We start from the raw sequence: 22,030 nt of genomic DNA on the forward strand, positions 1-22,030 counted from the left end.
TGAACATGTCCCAGTCAGCCCTATATCTTTAGTATTCAGTATGGTGCCTGTCACAAAGAATATGCTTAAACATTCATGGAGTTAGTTAAATGCAGCTGCCACCTGGGAGGACATAAAAAGACAAACCCCATTTCTACAAATGTTAGGGCCTATAAAGCTAAATGAGACCCTATGTCTAACCTGACAGACTAACTGGAAAAATGCACAGAAATAAATTTGTATCTTTATTGGGAAACAAACTGAGGGGTGACAGTGGTTTAGGTCAGAGATTGCTGGGTGCCTGGCATCTAAAATGTGAATGTAGGGCTTCCCCGGTGGCACAGCGGTTGAGAGTCCGCCTGCCGATGCAGGGGACCCGGGTTCGCGCCCCGGTCCGGGAAGATCCCACGTGCCGCGGAGCGGCTGGGCCCGTGAGCCACGGCCGCTGAGCCTGCGCGTCCGGAGCCTGTGCTCCACAACGAGAGAGACCACAGCAGTGAGAGGCCCGCGTACCGCCAAAAAGAAAAAAAAAAAAAAAAAAAAAAAAAGTGAATGTAGTTTGCTAATTCCCTCGCCTCATGGATAGATTCGTTTTGTAATTATCTTCACTAGACTCACCTGTATGCAAAGTTTGCTGATCACTGGCAGGTACTATGGTTTCCCTGGAGACAGGGAATCCTTAATCCACCTTTTCAACACTTGGGAGAGTTCAAAAGACTCACAGTACAAAGAGACAGATTCTTAGTTGGGAGCATCTGAAGTAGCACTGGGAGAAGTAACTCATTTACAGAAAAGAACTAAGACTTGGGATTTGTACCCACCATGTACACTGGGGTAGGGACTCTCCTGATGATATACATACCTAGAGTCTTTTAAGTGTTAGAGAAGTGGCAATACATATATACTATATTACGTATATAGCGTTATATAGTATATGTATTGTGCTCCCCAGCCTCTTTCAAATCATAGCATGTACTCAGAAAGTGCTATGATTTTATGGCACTATGGGAAAAATTTATGAGGCTGGCAGAGGTCCCTGACCATAGGGCCCAGCTTCTCCAAGGACTGAAACGATCAGTAGCCTATCTATAGCCTGTCCGCAACCCAGCAGTATGTCCTAGCACGTGGGCTGGGAAGCTTTAGTGAACTGTTGAGAACAAGAGTTCTGGAAAGGTCTTAGTTCAAATGCTGTTCCCTTCTACTACTAGCTGTGCGACTTCTGGCAAATTACTTCATTTCTAGGTGCTTTAGTTTCCTCTACTGTAGAATGGGGGGATAAGTAGCCATCTTACAGGGTTGTTGAGAGAATTATATGGAATTACGAATGTAAAGTACTCAGTACAGTACTTTGCGCATAATAAGCATTCAGTAATAAGTGACACTATTTATACAAAACAATGGCATTATCATCTTCACCATCACCACCTATCATTAGAGGTCACTTCTTATCATCTTGGTAACCTCTGATTGAGAATGAAAGAATGAATTAGATAAAGAAAAAATACCAGGTTGACTGAGACTGATGAAATGTGAATAAGATGCCTGCCTACTAATGAATCTTTTATTTGTTCATTTTTAAAATCGTGGTAAAACATACAGAACATAAACTTACCATTTTAGCCATTTTTAAGTGTACAGTTCAGTAGCATTAAGTATACTCACATTGTTGGACAAACATCATCACCATCTATCCAGGACTTTTCTCATCTTCCCAAACTGAAACTCTACCTATGAACCAACAACTCCCCACTCCCTGTCTTCCCATTCCCTTGTAACCTCTATTCTGCTTTCCGTCTCTGTGAAACTGACTACTCTAGGTACCTCATATAAGTGCAATCACACAGTATTTGTCCTTTTAATTGTGTTTTGACATTCCCTTCACCCTCACCTATCTGAATACAAGGGTTTAAATCTAGCCAAGGGTCATTCTCAGCCCAGAAGTCACTCCCCAAAGCCTCTTTCACTACATTCTAGGCCAGACCATGTTAAGAATTTGGACCACCTCTATGGGAGGAAAAGTTACCAACAAGGTTTCAAGTTCCAAACCAGAATCCCATTCAGTGTGAAGTATGACTGAATCCTTCTGTTAAGGGTTCAGTCAGGCCAAATAGTTCTGAATCATCCAAACTGGGGATGACCAGAGGTTTCTAGCTTGGGAGAGATTCCAGGTGAAGCTGATGAGAGCCTCTACCATGCATTTGTTTCATGTAAATGTTCACTCGTTGACTCTTTACCTGGATATCCAGTGGCTCATAAAATTCAACATATCCCAAACTGTGCTCAACATTTCCAAATCTGCTCCTCCTAACATAATCCTTGCTTCAAATGATGGCATCATCGGCTGTCTAGATGCCTATGGAAGAAATCTGGGAATCATCCTACTTCTTCTTAGTCCTTGACTGGGATCAACTACTAAGTTTTGCCAGTTTTACTTCCATTCTTGAAATGTTTTCTTTCCCTTCATCTCTATCATGACTGCTCTTAGTTCAGGTCTAATCATCTTTTCCCTAAACGATCTTTTCAGGTTTCTAGGTTCACATTTCAAACCATCTTTTACATAATATCAGAATAATCTCTTTTTATAAAAAGCAAATATATGCCCCTTCTCTACTGAGCGTTCTTCAGTACCTTCTTGCTATCCTCAGGATAAAGTCCATATCCGTCAGACTGGTATACGATGCTCTCTGAGTTCTGGGCTCTTACAGACTCGCTAGCTCAATCTGACACTCTTCAGGCTCTATTATATTGATACATTAGAAGAATTCTAAGCCACTTACAGTTCCTCACATATACTCTGTGTCTTCCCACAGTGCTTTTGTTTATGCTAGCCTCGCTGTCTGAAATGTTCTTACAGCCCTCCTGTCCTACCGGGTTGGGTGCCCCTTCTCTGCATTCCCAAAACATCTGGTGTACGCCTAGCATTGCACTTTAAATGTTTCACTGTTGTTTTTATATGTTTATCTTCCTCACTAGACTGAGCCATTCCAGAACAGGCAGCATTCATCCGGTATCCCCAGAGTCTTGAAAGTGCCTGAACCAAAGCAGATGTTCAATATGTGGTGAATAAAGGACGAAATCAACAAACAAATGAGAATAACTATGGCATAGGTCAGGTCTGGATGCCACTGGAAGGAAGGAAGGAAGGAAGGAAGGAAGGAAAGGAAAGGAATACACATTGGAAAAGAAGAAGTAAAACTGTCTTTATTTGAAGATGACATATAGAGTGTACATAATATTCTAAGAAATCTACTAAAGGTCAACATTCAAAAGTCAATTGTACCCCTATATATTAACAATGAACAATTAGACTATTAGAAAATTTAAAAAATACGCCATTCACATTAGCTTAAAAGACTTAGGAATTAATTTAACAAAAGATGTACAAGACCTGTATACTGAAAACTATAAAACACTGCTAATGGAAATTAAAGAAGATGTAAATAAATGAAAACATACACCACGTTCATGAATCAGAAGATTCAGTATTTCTAAGATGGCAATTCTCCCCAAATTGAGCTATATATTCGGTGCAATCCCAATCATTCTTTTTGTGAAGAAACTGACAAGCTAATTCTAAAATGTATAGGAAAAGGTAAAAGATCTAAACAGCCTAAACAATTTGAAAAAAGAAACACAAGGTTAAAGACTTATCCTACCTGATTTCAAGGCTTACTATAAAATGAAAGTATAGATACATAGATCAATGGAACAGACTAGAGATTACAGAAATAGATATACACTTATTTGGTCAATTGATTTTTGGCAAAAGTGCCAAGGTAATTCAATGAGGAATGGACAGCCTTTTCAACAAATGGTGCTGGAACAAATGGTTATTAGTTTACCAAAAAAAAAAAGAACCATGCCCCTTACCTCACACTCTACACAAAAATTAACTTGAAATGGATCACAGACTTACATTTAAGAGCTAAAACTATAATCTTTTTAGAATAGACAAGGCAGAAATTCTTGCTGAACTAGATTAGGCAAGAATTTCTTAAGTAGGACACAAAAAGCATGGCCCTGAAAATCAAAAAGTAATAAAATGGACTTAATCAAAATTTAATTTTTTTGCTCTTTGAAAGACATCGTTAAGAAAATGAAAAGGCAAGCCACAGATTGGGAAAAAAGGTCTGCAGAAGATATAACTGAAAAGGGGCTTGTATCCAAAATACATAAAGAATTCATAACTCAAAAATAAGACAACAATCCGATTAAAAACAGAAAAAGGATTTGAACAGACATTTCACAAAATAACTTACTTGGCAAATAAGCACATGAAAAGATGCTCAACTAGCCATTAGGGAATTGTAAATTAAAACCACAATGAGACACTACTACACACCCTATAACAACTGAAAAGGACTGATAATAGTGAGTGTTGGAGAGGATGTGAAGGAACTGAAGTCCCATACACTGTTAGTGAGAATGTAACAACTTACAGCCTTCTGGAAAACAGTATGGCAGTATGCTACTGAGTTAAACATATATTTACTATATGATCCAGCATCCCCACTCCTAGGTTTTTACCGAAGAGAAATAAAAACATATGTCCACACAAAGACTTGTGAAAGAAAGAAAATATAAAAGACTATACTCTTTATGATTCCATTTTTGTGAAATTCTATAACAGAATAAACTATAGTAATGGAAAATATGATCAGTGGCTCCCTGGGGCCGGAGGTCAAGGGAGGGGATTAACTGCAAAGCCACAAGAGAAACTTTTTAGGGTGATGAAAATGTTCCATGTCTTGCTTGTGGTGCTAGTTCTATGACCGTACGTGGTTGCCAACATTCATTTAAGTGTTCACTTAAAATGGGTGAATTTTACTGTATGGAAATTATACCTCAAAAAAGATGGAAAAAAATATGCTTCGTGGACTTACGAAAGTTGAATTTGTACAATTAGGAAGCATACAATATGCAAATGGAAAACTCATTAAACCTTAAATCTGAGCATTATTTTCTGGCTTTTTCCTTATGCTGAACATTACTCAGTTCTTCAAGCTAGCGTTAAGATGTCAGCAGTACAATACTGAACACATGCTTTTGTAAAAGTACTCACCTGTCTTAGTATCTTAGAACTGAGCCATTCAAACATAGGAAAAACAATTGGATTTAAGAAACCTGGTTTCTAGTCCTATTCTTCCCCTAACATCATGCATGGCCTTGGTCCAGGCATTCAGCCACATCCTATCCCTGTAATACAGAGAGTTTTCAGAGATTCTTAATCTGAGGTCCATGCATCCCCCTTCACCTCCTCCCCCTCCACAATGGTCCTTGGATAAAATTCAGGGCGTCTGGGAACTTGCATGGGAAGAATGTGTGTCTTTATATTCACTACTTTTAACTGAAATTTAGCATTTCCTCTAATTATGAATGCAGGCAACCAACTGTAGCAGTGTTAGCAGTACCTTGACTTTGTTATCAAGAGAAATCACAGATATTTTTATGTCACATTGTGGTTGTTCCTCATATCTTCAAATATTCTTTATGCTCATCACTATTTCAAAATTGCAGTGGTTATTAGATTGCCATGGATATTGCTATTTAAGGTATTTACAAAGAAGCTCCTATATCTCTGTTATTACTTTTTAAAGATTTGATAATAGTATTTTAATATAATTGGCTTCCTTGTAGTACTATATAACTTATTTTATGCATTTTAAAACACTGAAGAAAGGATCCATAGGGTTCACCAAAGGGGTCTTTGGCACAAAAAAATGTTAAAAACCCCTGGGCAAGATGACCTCTAACCATTCAGTTAACTGCTAAGAATTCTATTCAAAACTGGCATAGAGATAGATAGCTCATATTGTAAATGAGATAATTAAAAGCACTTTAAAACTGTAAGGTGGTATACTAATGTAAGAGGTTGTCTTCTATAGGCCCATGGGTGAAGCGATGTTTTCAACGATTTCACCCCTTACTTTCTTAACTAAATTATGGGGAAGGAAAATGGGTGGTGATATCCATTATTGGCGTCCACATTTCTTTTCTAAAAGATCTTCAGGATTTATGGGTCTTGGCTTATTTGGATCCTGCTTTGAACAAACCAACTGTAAAAAAAACATGTTTGAGACAAACAGGGAAATTTGAACATAGACTGGGTATTAGATAATATTAAAGAATTAGATGTAATAATGTTATTTTGGATACAGCTCTTTTAAAAAATTCTTATCTGTTAGAGATGCAGGTTGAATTACTTACAAGTGAAATAATATTTCACATTTGCTTCAAAATATTCCAGAAAATTAAAAAAAAAAGAAATAAGGTAGACAAAACTACAATATGGGTGATGGGTACATGGGGGTTCATTATATTTTTCTCTCTACTTTTGTGTTTGTTTGAAATTTTTATAATAAAAAGTATTTTTTAAAAAAGATTCATAGGCTATCAGGATAGATCCAGCCCACAGAAATGCTTGGACTGTACTCTGTATAAAAAAAAAAAAAAATCAAAATCATGTAAAGGAGCATGCAGCTTGCCACAGTTCCTACCACTCCCACTTGTCTTAGAACCTGGGCTACCCCACATCTATGTTGCCTCTTTGGCTGTAGGTTTGCATGGACTTTGTATAATGAACCATTATAACTGACCACATTATTATGTCTAAACAGGTTAAATCTAGTTTTTGATAATCAGGAACTGGTAATTCTTTTCTGTTTGTTTCGTTATTGTTTTTTGTTTTTATCCCCAATCTTCATTTTAAAAAAATTGAACTATAGTTGATTTACAATATTGTGTTAGTTTCAGGTTTGTAGCAAAGTGATTCAGATATATATATATATATATATATATATATATATATATTCTTTTTTACATTTATATTCTTTTTTACATTCTCTTCCATTATAGGTTATTACAAGATATTGAATATAGTTCCCTGTGCTATACAGTAAAAATCCTTGTTCATCTATTTTATATATAATGGTGTGTATCTGTTAATCCCATACTTCTAATTTCTCCCTCCCCCTCTTTCCCCTTTGGTAACCATAAGTTTGTATTCTATGTCTGTGAGTCTGTTTCTGTTTGTAAATAAGTTTTTTAGATTCCACATATAAGTGATATCATATAATATTTGTCTTTCTCTGTCTGACTTACTTCACTTAGTATGATAATCTCTAGGTCCCTCCATGTTGCTGCAAATGGCAATATTTCATTCTTTTTTATGGCTGAGTAATATTCCATTGTATATGTATACCATATCTTCTTTATCCATGAATCTGCTGATGGCCACCTAGGTTGCTTCCCTGTCTTGGCTATTGTAAATAGCACTGTTATGAACATTGGGGTGCATGTATCTTTTGGAAATAAGAGTTTTCGTCTTTTCTGGATATATGCCCAGGAATGGGATTGCTGGATCATATGGTAACTCTATTTTTAGTTTTTTAAGGAACCTCCATACTGTTTTCTACAGTGGCTGCAGGAGCTGATAATTCCTTAATTAAGCCACTTATTTTTCTCTTTCTATGGCCACAGAGTGAAACCCTACTTGAGCCAATATATTTGTGCCACTGGACAGGGGATCACAGCTAGACAAACTGTCACCATCACTGAGGAGTGACACTAGCTTCATGCCTCACTGCCTTCAGATCAGTAATGTCTTTGGTGAGATGTCCACTTACATTCCTGGGAGATGAGACGGTATATGCATATCTCCCAGTGCATGGATGGTCACCTGACCCTCTACGTTTGTTCCTGGGACTTACAGTTCTCTGTGAAACTCCAAAGGCTTTCGACATTCATCACATATGTGGGGATACTGCCAACCAATGACCTGAAGCATTACAGTAATATCGTTTATTAGCACATAGGCTCTGGAATCAGTTCCTGGATTTAAATCCTAACTCTGTCACAGTGAATACATTTACTCTTTCTGTGCCACAGTTTTGTCATTTGTAAAATGGGGCACTACTAGTAATTATCCTCAGAAGGATGTTGAGAGGAAGAATAACAATACATATATGCAAGGTACCCAGAACAACTTCTAGAGCATGGTATACACTTAATATTTGTTAACTATTGTTACTATAACTATTATCTTCAACAACAGCAAAAGTTTTACAACCAAAATAATGCCCATGTTTCAACAATACTTTAATTCTGAGAAAGGGTTATACTGAATGAGATTGATATTATAAAAGTTACTCTTTGTAAACAGCTTCCTTTCTTTCATTGAGTGAGGTGCCTTCTTGGGTTACAATTTGTTAATTTCAAAGCCACTGCATATGTTTTTAAGTCAAAATCACTGAGTATTCATGACCTTTCTTTAATCAGATAAACTCACTTTAGCAATTACTTTAATCCAACAGTTACAGTTGCAAAGAATAATATAACACATATAAGAGGGTATTTGGTATTGTGTATCTGATTTACAACCTCTTTCCTTACAAGAAGTCCTTTAGGGTCACTGAAAAGGTCTCACAAGGTATTAGAATGAAGAGAATATTCCCAATGAAAATTAATGAAATGAATTCTCAAACCAGGGTCAGAAATTACAAAAAAAAGACTTTCTGGAAGTAGACTCTAAACATGAAACAGAAGTCTCAATTTGAATCAAAATAGTGACAGTGGTTGCTAAAGGACTGGAGCTATTTGAGCTGTAAACCTTGAAGAGGGTGTGTTTGTGTGTGTAATCAAAAGATGAAAACCACTTCGCCCAGAAGAGCTAACCACTTTCAAGGAAGTCCCAGATAAAAATTAACCCAAATGTTTAAAGTAGCTAAAATACCCATAGTTCTCTCAAACAAAGCAAAAAGGCATTTTGCATTAGAAAGTAGATTTTCTTTTATCTTTTTCTATATTTTTAAATCATTTTGAACAGTACAGAGAACTGATTGGTTTCACTTTTTGTTCATAATCAATTTTAGTTCCTGTTGCTTTGATAGTTATTATTACTACTAAAATGATAAAATTAAATCACAAAGCTTTACATATTCCTGATCTGAGGTAAATATATTAATTCTAAAATAATATCACACTTTTTATAAATCTGGCTTGAAATGAATTCTAATGCATATCATTGTGGTTCCTAATTTTAATCACTTTGTTGATTCTGATTTACTCTTCAAATCTATTTATTTATATAAAAATGAGATCTGTATCCAAAAAGCAAGCAGGTTTGGGAAACCACACGGTTTTGGTTTTACCGAATTATCTAGTAGCCAGCCATCTTGTTTGTTGCTGCTAAATATTCTACAAGACATTGTTTCTGTGGCAAAGAGATGAGTTCACACCACTTTGCTCAGGATCTGAGTGGCTGTCAATTTCACAGCTTTGCTTTGAGTGGTGAAACGACAGTGACACATCAATGCAAATAATTTCCTTGGTTATACTAGCAATCACACAGCCTGACACAATCAGAGCTTGGAAGGGGCATTTGCAACAATAAACAGAAGGCTCTGATTTTTACTTAAAATTTCAAAAGCTGTCCTGATTTCTAGCTTATTGGCCTTGATTACAGGCCTATGAGGAAAGAATTATTTAAATGACTAGCAGAATTAGTCTGCAGTTGTCAATTTCCTCTAGCTTTCAAAAAGGAAAAAAAAAAAAGTCTTAACCAGAAACTGAGCTCTCTGAAAAGCAAAATTACTGTTTTCTGGACTAATGTAAGCTTAAAACTAATGAATGACCAAATGAGTGGAAAGAGAGACAGATAAGGACAAAATCAAAAGAAGTATATTAGGGAATCTGTGTGAACTTTTAATTATTGAAAATAAAGAAAAAAAATCAGAGTAAGAAACTCATCATCTGCTAGAACAAAGAAACCCTGCCACCTCCTTCTGCCTCTACTATAACAACTGTGAAATGGAGTAACAGAGCATTCAAAGTCCTACTAAGACCTACCTGAAATAATGGACAGAGCAAAATACAATGAAAATTATTTTCTTCTTTTAATTTCTTTTGAAAATATAAGATTGTCTATAACTAACAGAAAAAGCTGTATTGTTGTATTTACATGATGACATATATAGATATAACATATATGACAATAATAGCACAAACAAGGGGGAGAAAGAGGAGCAAAGTTGTTATATTTTACCAGAATTAAGTCACTATTAAACTGAAGTAGACTGTGTTAAGTTAAAGATGGATACTGCAATCTCTAGAACAAACTACTAAGAAAATTTAAAAAAAAAAGATAGCTAAAATATCAACAAAGAAATTAAGATGGGACACTAAAAACATTTGTTTGACACACAATGAGGCAGTAAAAGAGAAACAAAAAGGGAATGAGACAAACAGCAAACAATATCAAAATGGCAGGCCCCAATCCAACTATACCAATAATTACATTAAATGTCAATGGATTAAACTCTCTAATAAAACAGCAGAGTTTGTTTAAATGTACACAAAAGCAAAACCCAACCATATGCTGTCTACAAGAGACACACTTTAGATTTAAAGGCATTAAAAAAAAAGGTTGAAAGCAGTGGGCTGGAAAAGGTATACCAAGCAAACAATAAACAAAATAGAGCTGGGGTGGGTTATCAGTATCAGATGAAACAGACTTTAAGACAATAAATATCTAGAGACAAAAGGGAACATTCCATAACAATAAAAGGGTCAATACGTCGGAAGATATAACAATTATAAATGTACATGTACCTAAGAACAAAACCGATAGAACGGAAAGGAGAAATAATCCTTCCTGCATTTGTTAGTAGTAGGTACCTTCCTCAACCAAAGGTTTTCCCCAGTTCCTGCCAGGAAACCCTTTCCTACAGCTACAGCTATAGCTCTTTCCAGCTTCTGGTAACCACACTCTCCTCTTGCCCATGCAGTCCTAGGGAAGGTAAAGACTCGCTGCTGCTGCTATAACCATCCCTTCTGGTTTTCTTTAACTCTGTCCACACCTTTGAACACGGTCCTTCCATTGAATTCTCCCTAGTTACCTGTGTGATGTGCCATCTGTTTTCTGATGGAAACTTGACCTGTATCTAAACTCCTCTCCTTGATTTGAAAGAGACGAGTAGTTTCTTACTAAATAGGCATTCTCTCTTTCTCACTCAAGTTAAAAGAACTCTTATTTTTAGCTGGGCATTTGCTGCCCCAGAAAAAGAACTACATTTCCCAGTCTCCCCTAGCACACATGCTGAGGCCTTATGAACTAAGTTCTAGAACGATGACATGTAACTGGAAGTGGTGCGTGAGACTTCTTCAAAGTTTCAATAAATGAGAAGGTTTGTACCCTCCTTCCATCGTTTTTCTATTCTCTTGCTTGGATTGTGACAGCTGGAGCTCCAACAGCTTTTTTGGCCTATATGCAAGAAAGTCACACCCAAGGGATGATGGAGTATAAAACTTGAAGGAATCTGGGTCCCATGTGACCTTTGGATATGTCATTCCAGCCCTGGACTGCTTCCTTATACACAAGATAGAAATACACTTCTATCTTGCTTAAACCATTGTTTTTCAAGTGTTTATTACCACTCCATTCTGATACACATGGCCTGTGAGGCACTATCTTACCTGGCCCTGACTCTCTTTCTAACCTCTCTCGTGTGACTCTCTTTGCTCACTGTGCTCCAGTCACCCTGGCTCATGCAAAGCCCTTTGCTACCTTTTGTAGCTCTTTGCACAAGAGGACTTTCTTTCCCCTGAAATCTCTTCACTGAATCTGAATGGCTGCTCCTTAAGGTCTCAGCTGAAATGTCAGCTCCTATGAGAAGGCTTCCCTGACCATCCTAACAACAGCTCCCCTCTCAGCCTCTTTCAAAGCCCTCTGTTTTGTTCCATTATGGTATTTGTCACCATCTGTAACATATATTTGTTAGTTTACTTCTTTATTGTCTGTCTCTCTCATTAGACTCCATTAGAGACAGTGTGTCTCTTTCTAATTCTCTCATATATATAACATATGAAGTTTTCTCTGTGTCACTCATCACTTTGTGCCTTGCATACAGTAAGCGAGCTTAGAGAATATCTGTTTTTAAAAATGCGTATCAGTGTACCACACCTTTAGCTGATCTCTTTTCTCATTAACTAGATCAGGGGTTGGCAAACTTCTTTCGTAAAGAGTCAAAGAGGAAATATTTTAGGCTTCACCATTTTTGTTGCATATTTTTCTTTTCTTTCCCCTAACAACTCTTTAAAAACATTAAAACCATTCTTAACTCAAGGGCCATATAAAAATAGACTCGGGGTGGAGTTTGGCCCATAGGCTGTGGCCAACCAACCCTTGCGCGAGACTCTAAGTGTCTTAAGGTCAAGCCTGAGTTATTTACTTATATCGCCTGGGACCCAGCACAATACTGAGCACACAGCAGGTTCTCAATCAACTCAGAACTCAGGTGAATTGGATTAAATTGGGTTAGGGGTCGAGAAGAGAAGAAATGAAATGGAACACCTAAAATGGTCAGATGTGGTCTAATATGTATTTTGCCAGGGAGATAAGGCCTATGGTCCAGGCTGGATGACTCAAAGGGTCATTTACCAAGGAGTTACAGGTAACTGGAAAAGATCTCAATACCCTCTCCTTCCAAGCAGCAACCCTGTGACCTTAGGCAGCTGCATTTCTTATAGTGCAGCTGACAGGGGCCCATGAAAAACAGCCAATTTTCCCCAGTGGTTGCTTTTGTTCTGTTACTGTGCCTTGCTATCTGGTTCTCTTGTCATCCAGTATTCTGAAAAGCTGCTGCCTTGAAGATAGCATCTACCTCCAGAGGTAAATACAGCTTGGCAAATACAGAATTACCTACATAACCACTACAGATAATTCTCAGATGATGGCCAGGAAACCTTTCTGAAAACAGTTTCTGAATGAAAGCAAGTCCCTGATCCTGCTGTGGCTCCAACTCTTGCGACATGTTGATATGGATGAAGGAAAGAAAGAAGGAATAAATGTATGAAAATTCTCCATGGCCAGAGCTCCCACTCCTGGAACTGCCAGAATGCCAGGAAGTTGCAGTGTCTCCTGAGAGATCCCAGAATATGTACAATGTTCTTTCTCCCCTAGGGCATTCTTACTTCCGAACACTCTGGCAAGGTCTGAGGTCACAGCCATCAGCCTCAAGAGAGGAGTGCCTCTTTCCTCTAGCATCCAGAATGCTCAGAATTATTGCCAGCACCTGCCCTCTCGACAAACCTCTTCCCGGGCCTGGGCAGAACAGAGGGTGGGGGAGAGCAGAGACGTTATCCGGTGTCCTGCCAGGTCTTCAATCTGCACGGAGCAGTGAACCAGCCACAGAAGACTGGCTCCATCTCTAGGCGCTTCCTTCTTCCTTTTTCTTGTTCTTGAGATCTCAGAATAATTCAAGGCAATGTTCAATCATTAAGTCTCTGCCACCCCATATTCAACTCTCATCTTCATGACAACGAAAAAGGGAATAAGTGGTCCCATGGGGGTTGTAACCAAGCAAGCAGATGCTTCCAAAAGAAGGTAAGTTTCAGATGCTTAACTGTATGACTGAATAAAGTGCATTACCTAACCAAGCTTCACTATGATGTTACAAGTCCTACATTTTAGATATAAGAAAGAAGCAAAAGGGTGGAAATAATTTATTTAAAGACAGGCTGTGAGTTAATGATGGAGCAGGGAACAGCACCAAAGTCCCCTGATTCACAGACAAGGTCTTATCTGCCAAAGAGCCAAGAACGTGGGCCGTGACGCTAAGAGAGGAGAGCAAACGGCCTGGGGAGGAAAGGAGTAAGAGCCTAAGGAAACACTTCGGAAAAAGTAAATTAAACAAATCTCGAGGTCCCTGTACCTGTTCTAATGAGTGTCTGGGGGTTCTATGTTTCTGAAGAAGGTAATCAAAACTAAGTGAAAATATGACTTTAGGACTTAATTTTGCATGTGACAGAGGAAGGTAGAGAAGGGGCTGTAAGGAATAGTGGATACACAGTACTGTGGGGAAAACGTTCTTTGGGGAATAGACCTTCCAAAGGAACAAGAACTGCCATAACACTGAACACACTGAGAGGACAGCTGGCAGGAGCTGAGAGGTGGATGATCTTTTATCCCTGAACAGCTCTCCTGCCAGGCCCCGCCAGAACAGGCATCTTTGAGTTGCATGTGGAAAACACAGGTGAGAAAGATCAGTGCCAAGGATATCTTTTTTCCCCTTATATCTGATATGATCTGACATCATCTTTTTTGAAAACGGAATCATGGCTAGGAGACCAAAGTAAGTTTCAGGACAAACTGTTGAGATTTCATGCCACTTTGGGATGAAGAAATTGGTTGAAGCAGTCATCTAATTTACTGTTTGTAACTGTCCTTCTGTGTGTCCTTCCTTCTGCGTCCTTCTCTCACAGCTACTCTGGGAGGCCTCAGACCATAGCCACCACCATTCATGGCAGGGTACAGGTCCCTATTGCTGAGCTGGGCTAGAGGAAACACACCAGACTAATCCCCCAGGCAGCTGTCCAGGGTCATGAGACACAAACCAAGCATAGAGTCGGGATCTGGGGTCAGGTTACCAGGCTAGAAACAGAATCACTGGGATCAAGATGGTGGGGCAAAGTGGACAGAGCAAATAGGAAGTGAGATCTCAGAAGGCAATTAACACTCAGAGCAGAAAACCAAAGCCGTGATAAGGTCAGAATTAAAAGTGAGAGCTGGAAGCAGCAGAACGAAGTTCTGCTCAGTAGAGCCACAGAAGGTGGTGAGCAAAGAGGAGAGTGCCAGGAGGCCTTGACTGTGGGACTTCCTCTTCCACCTGGCCCTGTACTGTAGGTTAAGCTCCATCTACTGCTGTCTCCACAGGACTTACCAACCAAATCCCCAGTGACACAAGCGGGAACTACAACAGAGGGAGGCTTGTCCTAGTGATTTGAACAAGGTCATATAATTAGTTGGAGGCACCCCCGAGAAGAAAATCTTCACCTCTCCAACTCTCTGCTTATCTGTACGCATAATTAACACAGAGCAACATGCTTGCATTTTTCAGATGCATTTGAAAAGATGGTCCCAACGTAAGACTAGTTATCGAGTCGGAGCTCCATATGAAGCACTGCATGACAAGGTGGTTATCATTGGGAAATACCTTAAACGATAGGGATAACCAACTTCTTCGAAGTACGTATGGCCAACTCTCCATTATCTCTATGTAGGTTGTACCATGGTAAAGTTTTCATTAGAGCTTTCTTCCCTCTACCACTATGGACATTTTTGGGTTTCTTCCCCCTACTATCTGTTGATGTGGCGTCAGGTAAGACAAATTAAGAACTATTTTAGCCTAAGCAAATCATAACCAAGAAAGTAAAACTGCTGGGGAAGAAAAAAATCCCCCCAAGTCATTATCTTTACACTGACAGCTTGGCTAAACAGGGCCAAAGCTGTGCATCCTGAAATAGTTTATTAAAGCCTAGGGTAGCTCCATATACTGAGTGAAGTCAACCCAAACCCACTGCTTTTCTGTAAGTGGACTCGGGAGAGCTGAAACTTCTGTGCCTTTGGCTTGAAGTCTGGGCATGTTGCGTATCAAATTACTAAAGAAGAAAGCTCGTAGCTGACTTGCAACTCAAACCGGGCACCCTGGGTCACTGGTTCTTATACAACGAAGGAATATACAAAAGAGACTCTAAATGACCCATTAAGCGAAAGCTGGAGCAGTGTTTACTGACTGATCAATATAATACGACAGGAATTTAAATATGCCTACTGTGTGGAAAACACTGAGAAGTCACGTCAGGAATTCATTAAAACATAGTACCACCTTTAAGATATATATTATATATTACCAAAGTTACAGATTTTTTTCACTTAACAAGAATGATAAGCAAATGATCAAAGCAATACGTTTTGAGTAATCTTGAAAGTTTTGAGGCCTGAATCTGGAAAGATACTTTGAAAACAGAAATCTCCCTAGGGTAGGGTTTCTTAAACTCAGCACTACTGACATTGTGGACTCAATAACTTTTTGTTTTAGGGACCCGTCCTTCGCATTGTAGAATGTTTGGCTGCATCTCTGACCTCTACCCACTAATGCCAGTAACAACAACCGCCAGCCCTGGTCCCCTACCCGTCGTGACAAACAAAAATGTTTCCAGACATCACCAAATGTCCCCTGAGCAGCAAATGATACCTGGTTGAGAACCACTGATCTAGAGGTATTTTCTCTTGAAGACCACGCAGTAAATATACTTATGCTAAAGTAAAAGGAACCAAGTCAGGACACTAAAGTTTGTCATATCCATTATTACGTGTGGTTTAGTACATTTTTCAATGTAGGCTGACATGCTAATAGCAAAAGTATACTCACCGTGTACAAGAAAACAAAAATCTTTCCACATCAGCAACAGAGTGAGTTTTGTAAAGCCTTCTGCATCATATTCCACGACACCCCTAAGTAATAAAAACACACACACAAACAAAAAACCCTCATAAAAACAAGGTATAAAGGAGAGGGAAACAAGTAAAGAATATACTCATAAAGTCAGGGTTATTGAATCCGAGATGCATTTAAGACAAGCGAGTGTTACCACAGGAAGGATGTGGGATTTGGAATGAAAGCAGCTAGGTTTAAGTTACAGCTTTGCCATTTTACTATCTGTTACAACCTCGGGCAAATCACTTAACCTTTGGAGCCTCAGTTTCCTCATCTGTAAAACAAATCTAATCATATGTGTAAACTTCATCATGGAGTTGTGAAAAACAAGTAAAGTAAACCATAAAATGTTATGCAAATGTTAGTTACTAGTGATGAGCGAAAGGACAAATGAAGAAATCAGGGCAACAAGGACCCTATGTCTGTACAGTGATAGTGAAGCCTCACTTTCACTGAGGCACTGAACAGTAACAAGCAGTGACAATATTACTAACTACAGGATTATATACTACTTTCTTCCAAAGTATTTGGAATCCTTTCTCTTGTGTCCCCCTATCCTCCCCACCAGGCTCAAGACAAAGTAGCAATGTTAGCTGGGTGGACACTGGGTTCAGACGGGAGATGCACGCTTCATGCGTCAATGGAGAACAGCCTCTGAGCACGGAAGGGCCTGGAGAGAATTCTGATAGGCTCACCTCCCCCATTTCCCTCAAGAGCTAAGTGCTTGGGGGGTGTTACCATAATGTGCCAATACTAACCACACAGCGAGGACAAGGATAATGTTCTCTCTTGTCCATACAAGGAGGCCTTTGTTGTCCTTAGAGATGCCTTCATCCTGGCTGAGTCAGGCCAATCAGACCATTAATACTGATGGCCTCCAGGTTTAAGCAGAAAGGAACAGTTGAACTCATTGGGAAGGTAAGGGAACTAAGGCACTGAAGGCTTCGTGATTTGCTCAAAGACTGTTGATACATCACTAAGATCTGCTGACTTAAGTCAACAACTCTGTTCACCAGTTTGTATTTCTTTTAAGGATATGTAATTTACTCAACATTATAACACTGATAGCTAAACTTTTTAGATCCTGCATCCCGTAAGCAAAAACAAGCACAGAATCCTTTTCATTACGCATATAGTACGGTATATGGTAGTACTTGTATATGATTTCGTAATTGTATACAAGTACTACGATATTATATGTATAAAAAAACCACAAAAATGTACATAAACCGAATGAGATTTAAAAACAAGTGTAAATTCGATTTTCACCCTTTTCGTGAATGCCAATGGAGTGAGGTGGAGCCCACACCCCTGAGGTATGTGCACCCCGCTTTGGAGGTCATTGTGTTAACGTCTGCATTTTCGATTATATATAAGAAAGATAATCTTACTCAAAAAAGAGAAGACTAACGGTGTCATTTATTAACCACTGTTTGTATCATAAGCACTTTCTCAAAATGCTCATAAATAAAGCTGAAAAAAATCTTAAGTATTAGAGACTCACGTGAGAGACAGTCATACTGTTTAGATATTGATACTTCTATTTTGAGGATATGACAAATTTCACTGTGGATAATGAGAAACTTTCTTGAAATTGTTTTGAGGAGTCAGAAATTTTGCTTATAATTATGCCACATTTGTAAAATTATATCCCAACCTTATTTTTTTTTTAAGATTTTTTTTGATGTGGACCATTTTTAAAGTCTTTCTTAAAATTGTTTCTGTTTTATGTTTTGGTTTTTTTGGCCTCGAGGCATGTGGGATCTTAGCTCCCCGACCAGGGATCGAACCCACACCCCCTGCACTGGAAAGCGAAGTCCTAACCACTGGGCCGCCAGGGAAGTCCCCCCAACCTTATTCTTGACCTCATCTTCTCTTTCTTACTCCTTTTGCCCTAATTTATTCGTTTACTTATTTAAAATTTTAATACACACACACACACACACACACACACACACACACACACCCCTTCTCTGGAGTAAGGTGGGAGATAACTAGACCACTAAAACCCTTAGGGTTTAGTCCCCCCAGGTAGGTAGAGTGATCCACTTTTAAAGAAGACTGTGAGGAAAGTCCATTCCCCAACGAAGCCCTGAGGGGAAGGTTGATAAAGGCTCTATCATCATTAAGGAAACAGCTGCAGAGCAGCCCACCATGGGCAAAGGAAAGGGCCAGAGCACAGGGAGGGCGGGAGGAGACGCCTACCCTGGAACTGCAGCTACACACTTCCCTCCTCCCTTGTGGGGCCTTCTTCCAACTCCTAATCCCAAGTGTGAGTCATCGAGATGGTGTCTAATGCCAGACTTCCTTCCCGAATCTCTGTGGCCCTGTGGGGAGTGGTGGTCCTATCAGGAGACCTGAGTCCTGGGAACAGGATCCCAGCCTGGCTTTCCCTCCCTGAGGTGTGTGACTTCCACCGGGTGCCTGAACTGGCCAAGGTTTCGGGGCTTTCTTCAGTAGGATGTGCCAACCGTGCCTGCCTGCTTCACCTCATGACTGCTCTGTGATGACGGAGGTGAAAGTGCTGTGCAGACTATAAAGAGCCCGAGAAGAAGCAGGCCTGACGCCCACTGTTGCTGCAGTGTGTGGGGCTAGTCATGCTGCTCCAGCGAAGATATCTGATTCTACTATTTGCTAAAGAATGCTAAAGAAAAAAAGTCTTCCTGGGAGCTCCAGTGTAGGCAACACACCAAGAAGAATCAAAATGGCATTCAGAGGTATCATATGGAAGAACTGCTATTTTCTTAATCAAGCCCTTATATTAGGGTCATCAGGACGTGAGTGCGTCACTGATTCGTGGTTTAAACAAAGAACTTACGTGCCAAAGTGACTGAGAAAAGCAGCAATATACTCTCTTCTTTTGTGATATCCTTGAATCACATACTGCACCTGGAATAGGAACCCAAAGCTGAGAAGTGGAGTAGGAAATCATTACACATTTTATTATGTAAAATTTCAAAGATTCAGAGAAGTAGAAAGAATAGCAAATTGAACACCCCTATTCCCACACCTATATTCAACAACTGTGAATATTTTGTCTAGTTGCTTTATCCAGCCATCTACCTACCTATCAACCTGTCAGTCAATCTTGCTGAAATGTTTCAAAGGAAATTAGAGACATCATGACAGTTTGCCCCTAAACACTTCAGCATGCATCTCCGAAAAACAAGACATTTTCCTGCATAACCACAATACTGTTATCATACCAAATTTAGTAATCAGTCTCTGAATTCATTTAGTACGTTGTCCATTTTCAAAACTTCCCAATTGTCCCCAAAACATTTTTGAAAAAAGCAGGGTGTAAACAGGGATCAGGCATTTAATTTAGAAAGTCTTTTACTATAGAATAATAGTACCTCCTGGGGTGTGGATGTGTGTATATAATATTGACTTTCCAAAGAGACTGGGCTAGTTGTCTTATTCTGTATTCTCGATTCTCTGATTGTTTCCTTCTCTTTTTCTCTACCTTCTGTATTACCTAAAATTGGAAGTTAGAGCTGAAGGTGTGACTAGATTCAGGTTAAATATTTTGGGCAAGAAAACTTCCTAGGTAATACTGAGTTTGCTCATTGGTTAAGGTGATGCCAGCCAGACCACTCTACTGTAAGGGGATGTTTCCCCTCTGCCATATTGAGTAATCCAGGGGTACACCCCTCAAAGCATGGGAAGGTCTAGTTCCCATGAACCTTTTACTTAATGGTTTTAGTATCTGTTGGAGATCCTTGTCTGAATCGATTACTTCACTAGGGCCTGAAAGAATGGTGATTTTTGTATTCTCTCATTCCATCTGCATTTATCAGCTGGAATTCTCTATAAAGAAGAGCTTCCTCTCATCAAATGGGTCTATCTGGTTATCTTGAACTACAACGCCTATTGAAAAGGCACAGTAATGCTCAAGTCTTTCTTTTTAAGCCCATAACATTCAGAATAAGGAGCGTTACAACAGGAGATTTTATTTTGCCTTTTTATATTTCCTTGTTATCACCAAATGACAGTTCCTATAAAAAAAAATTTGTGAACTCATTAAGCTAGACATCTGAAAGTTAGTCATTTACCCATCAGCTTCTAACACAAAAATACATTCCTTATGAAATGTCTTCATAATGGCTGAAAGAAACAGTGGGAGAAAAAGACCCCCCAAATTGTTTATATTCGCTGTAGTCACACTGAGTTTCCATGGATAACAAAAGCTCGAGATAAAGTGCTTGAAATAACCTTGACACAATTGGTACTGATAGCCATTTGTACCCTTTAAAAGTAAAACAATTCTATTTATATAACAGGGGTTTTATGTCAATTTATAAAAACAGTGCTTGCTTTGCAGGCTTAATGCAGGATCAGAAATGTTATTTTGGGAAAAGAAAAACAGATGATAAGTTTGCTTAAGTGGCTTTGTTTAAAGAGGGGATGAAAACAGTTCTGTATACTTGATTTTAAAAACAGAAAACCATTCTAACAGAAACCCACAACAAAACTGGCTATAAAGATAGATTCCAATGTAATTATGGAAATTCATTTGAAGAGATTGTTTCTAAAAGCAGCCCATACTGTCCTCGTTTGTGGCAAGAAGAACATCAATTTTAAAAGACAAGCAAAATTAATGAAAGGGAACCAGATAAGAAAAACTGACTGATTCTTGTATTTCTGGGAAAATGGTATTATAATTTTTTTGAGGAAAATGTATGACTAGAAATTAATCTCAATTGGAGAGCTTTAAAAAGGCTTTTCTTCTTGGTTCTGGAAGACCAAATTTGCATTTTTCTCTATAATACTGGGATACAGATTTGAAGGCAGTGCAAAGTGCCCCAGTGTAAATAAGAACTCTGTCCTCTGATCAGTTTTGTAGGAGGGCAGTGGCTGGGGGAATGTGGTCCAACGAGCAGCAACCACTCCGCGAGAGTTAAATACCCTGGAATCTGTGCCGAGCCCACAGACTGTGGAGTTGCCAGATTTTAGTTTCTCTGACATTTAAAAAATAATACTGAAGCCTTTGAAATATTATTATATTTCTAAAATATTTTCTATATAGAGATGAGCTTGTCTTTTGCATGAAAGAGACAAACAAAAGATTTATTTTCCAAGCCATTGTGAACACGTCAACAGGAGCAAAGAAAATAGGATTTTGGGAATTAAGCAAACTGAGTCCATGTGGGAGAAGAAACAAAGTCAGTATTGCTTGCGGATTAATATCTCCGGTTTTTAGCTAAATACACTGGCTGGACGTTAACAAGCATATTCTATACTTTGTAGAAATAGCTGACAACAACCATTAGTGGAAACTCAGCTACTTGCCAACGTAAGGGCTCATGAACACAGATAAGAGACGGCTTTAGATAATCTGATGTGCCTGACTCCAAGACAAGCTGACCTGGAAATCCTGCCCCCTAGAAGCAGGGCTCTGGCAAACTGCTCCTAGACATGACAGGGAAAATCAAGAACCAACTATTAAGAAGTGCAGTACAGAAAAGCAGGAAGAGATAAAAGCAGCTCTACAGAATTACTGTGATATTAACTAGTGGCAAACACACACACACACACACACACGCACGCACACACGCACACACACACGCACACACACACACACACACGCACACACACGCACACACGCATGCAACAGATAATTGGGAAATGAAAGAGTTCAAAAATTTTAAACTGTAAGAAGGTGTAAGATCTAGCAAAAACTTAGGGCATAAAGGAAATTCAAGAAAGAGGAGATAGGGCTTCCCTGGTGGCGCAGTGGTTGAGAGTCCGCCTGCCAATGCAGGGGACGCGGGTTC

At 39.0% G+C, this 22,030-nt stretch overlaps 1 protein-coding gene across 3 annotated transcripts in view; it reads right to left on the reverse strand.

Moving 5' to 3' along the window:
- BABAM2 (BRISC and BRCA1 A complex member 2) overlaps positions 1 to 22,030 on the reverse strand; it is a 416,595-nt gene that overhangs the window by 63,415 nt on the left and 331,150 nt on the right. For all 3 annotated transcript variants that reach the window (XM_028496715.2, XM_055089090.1, XM_055089091.1), the window contains exons 9-10: positions 19,072 to 19,142; positions 16,188 to 16,270 (exon numbers count right to left, since the gene is read on the reverse strand). In XM_028496715.2, the coding sequence (XP_028352516.1) occupies positions 16,188 to 16,270; positions 19,072 to 19,142 (154 nt within the window). The remainder of the gene's footprint in view (positions 1 to 16,187; positions 16,271 to 19,071; positions 19,143 to 22,030) is intronic.

Source organism: Physeter macrocephalus, chromosome 12 (assembly GCF_002837175.3).
Source record: "Physeter macrocephalus isolate SW-GA chromosome 12, ASM283717v5, whole genome shotgun sequence".
Classification (NCBI taxonomy): Eukaryota; Metazoa; Chordata; class Mammalia; order Artiodactyla; family Physeteridae; genus Physeter; species Physeter macrocephalus.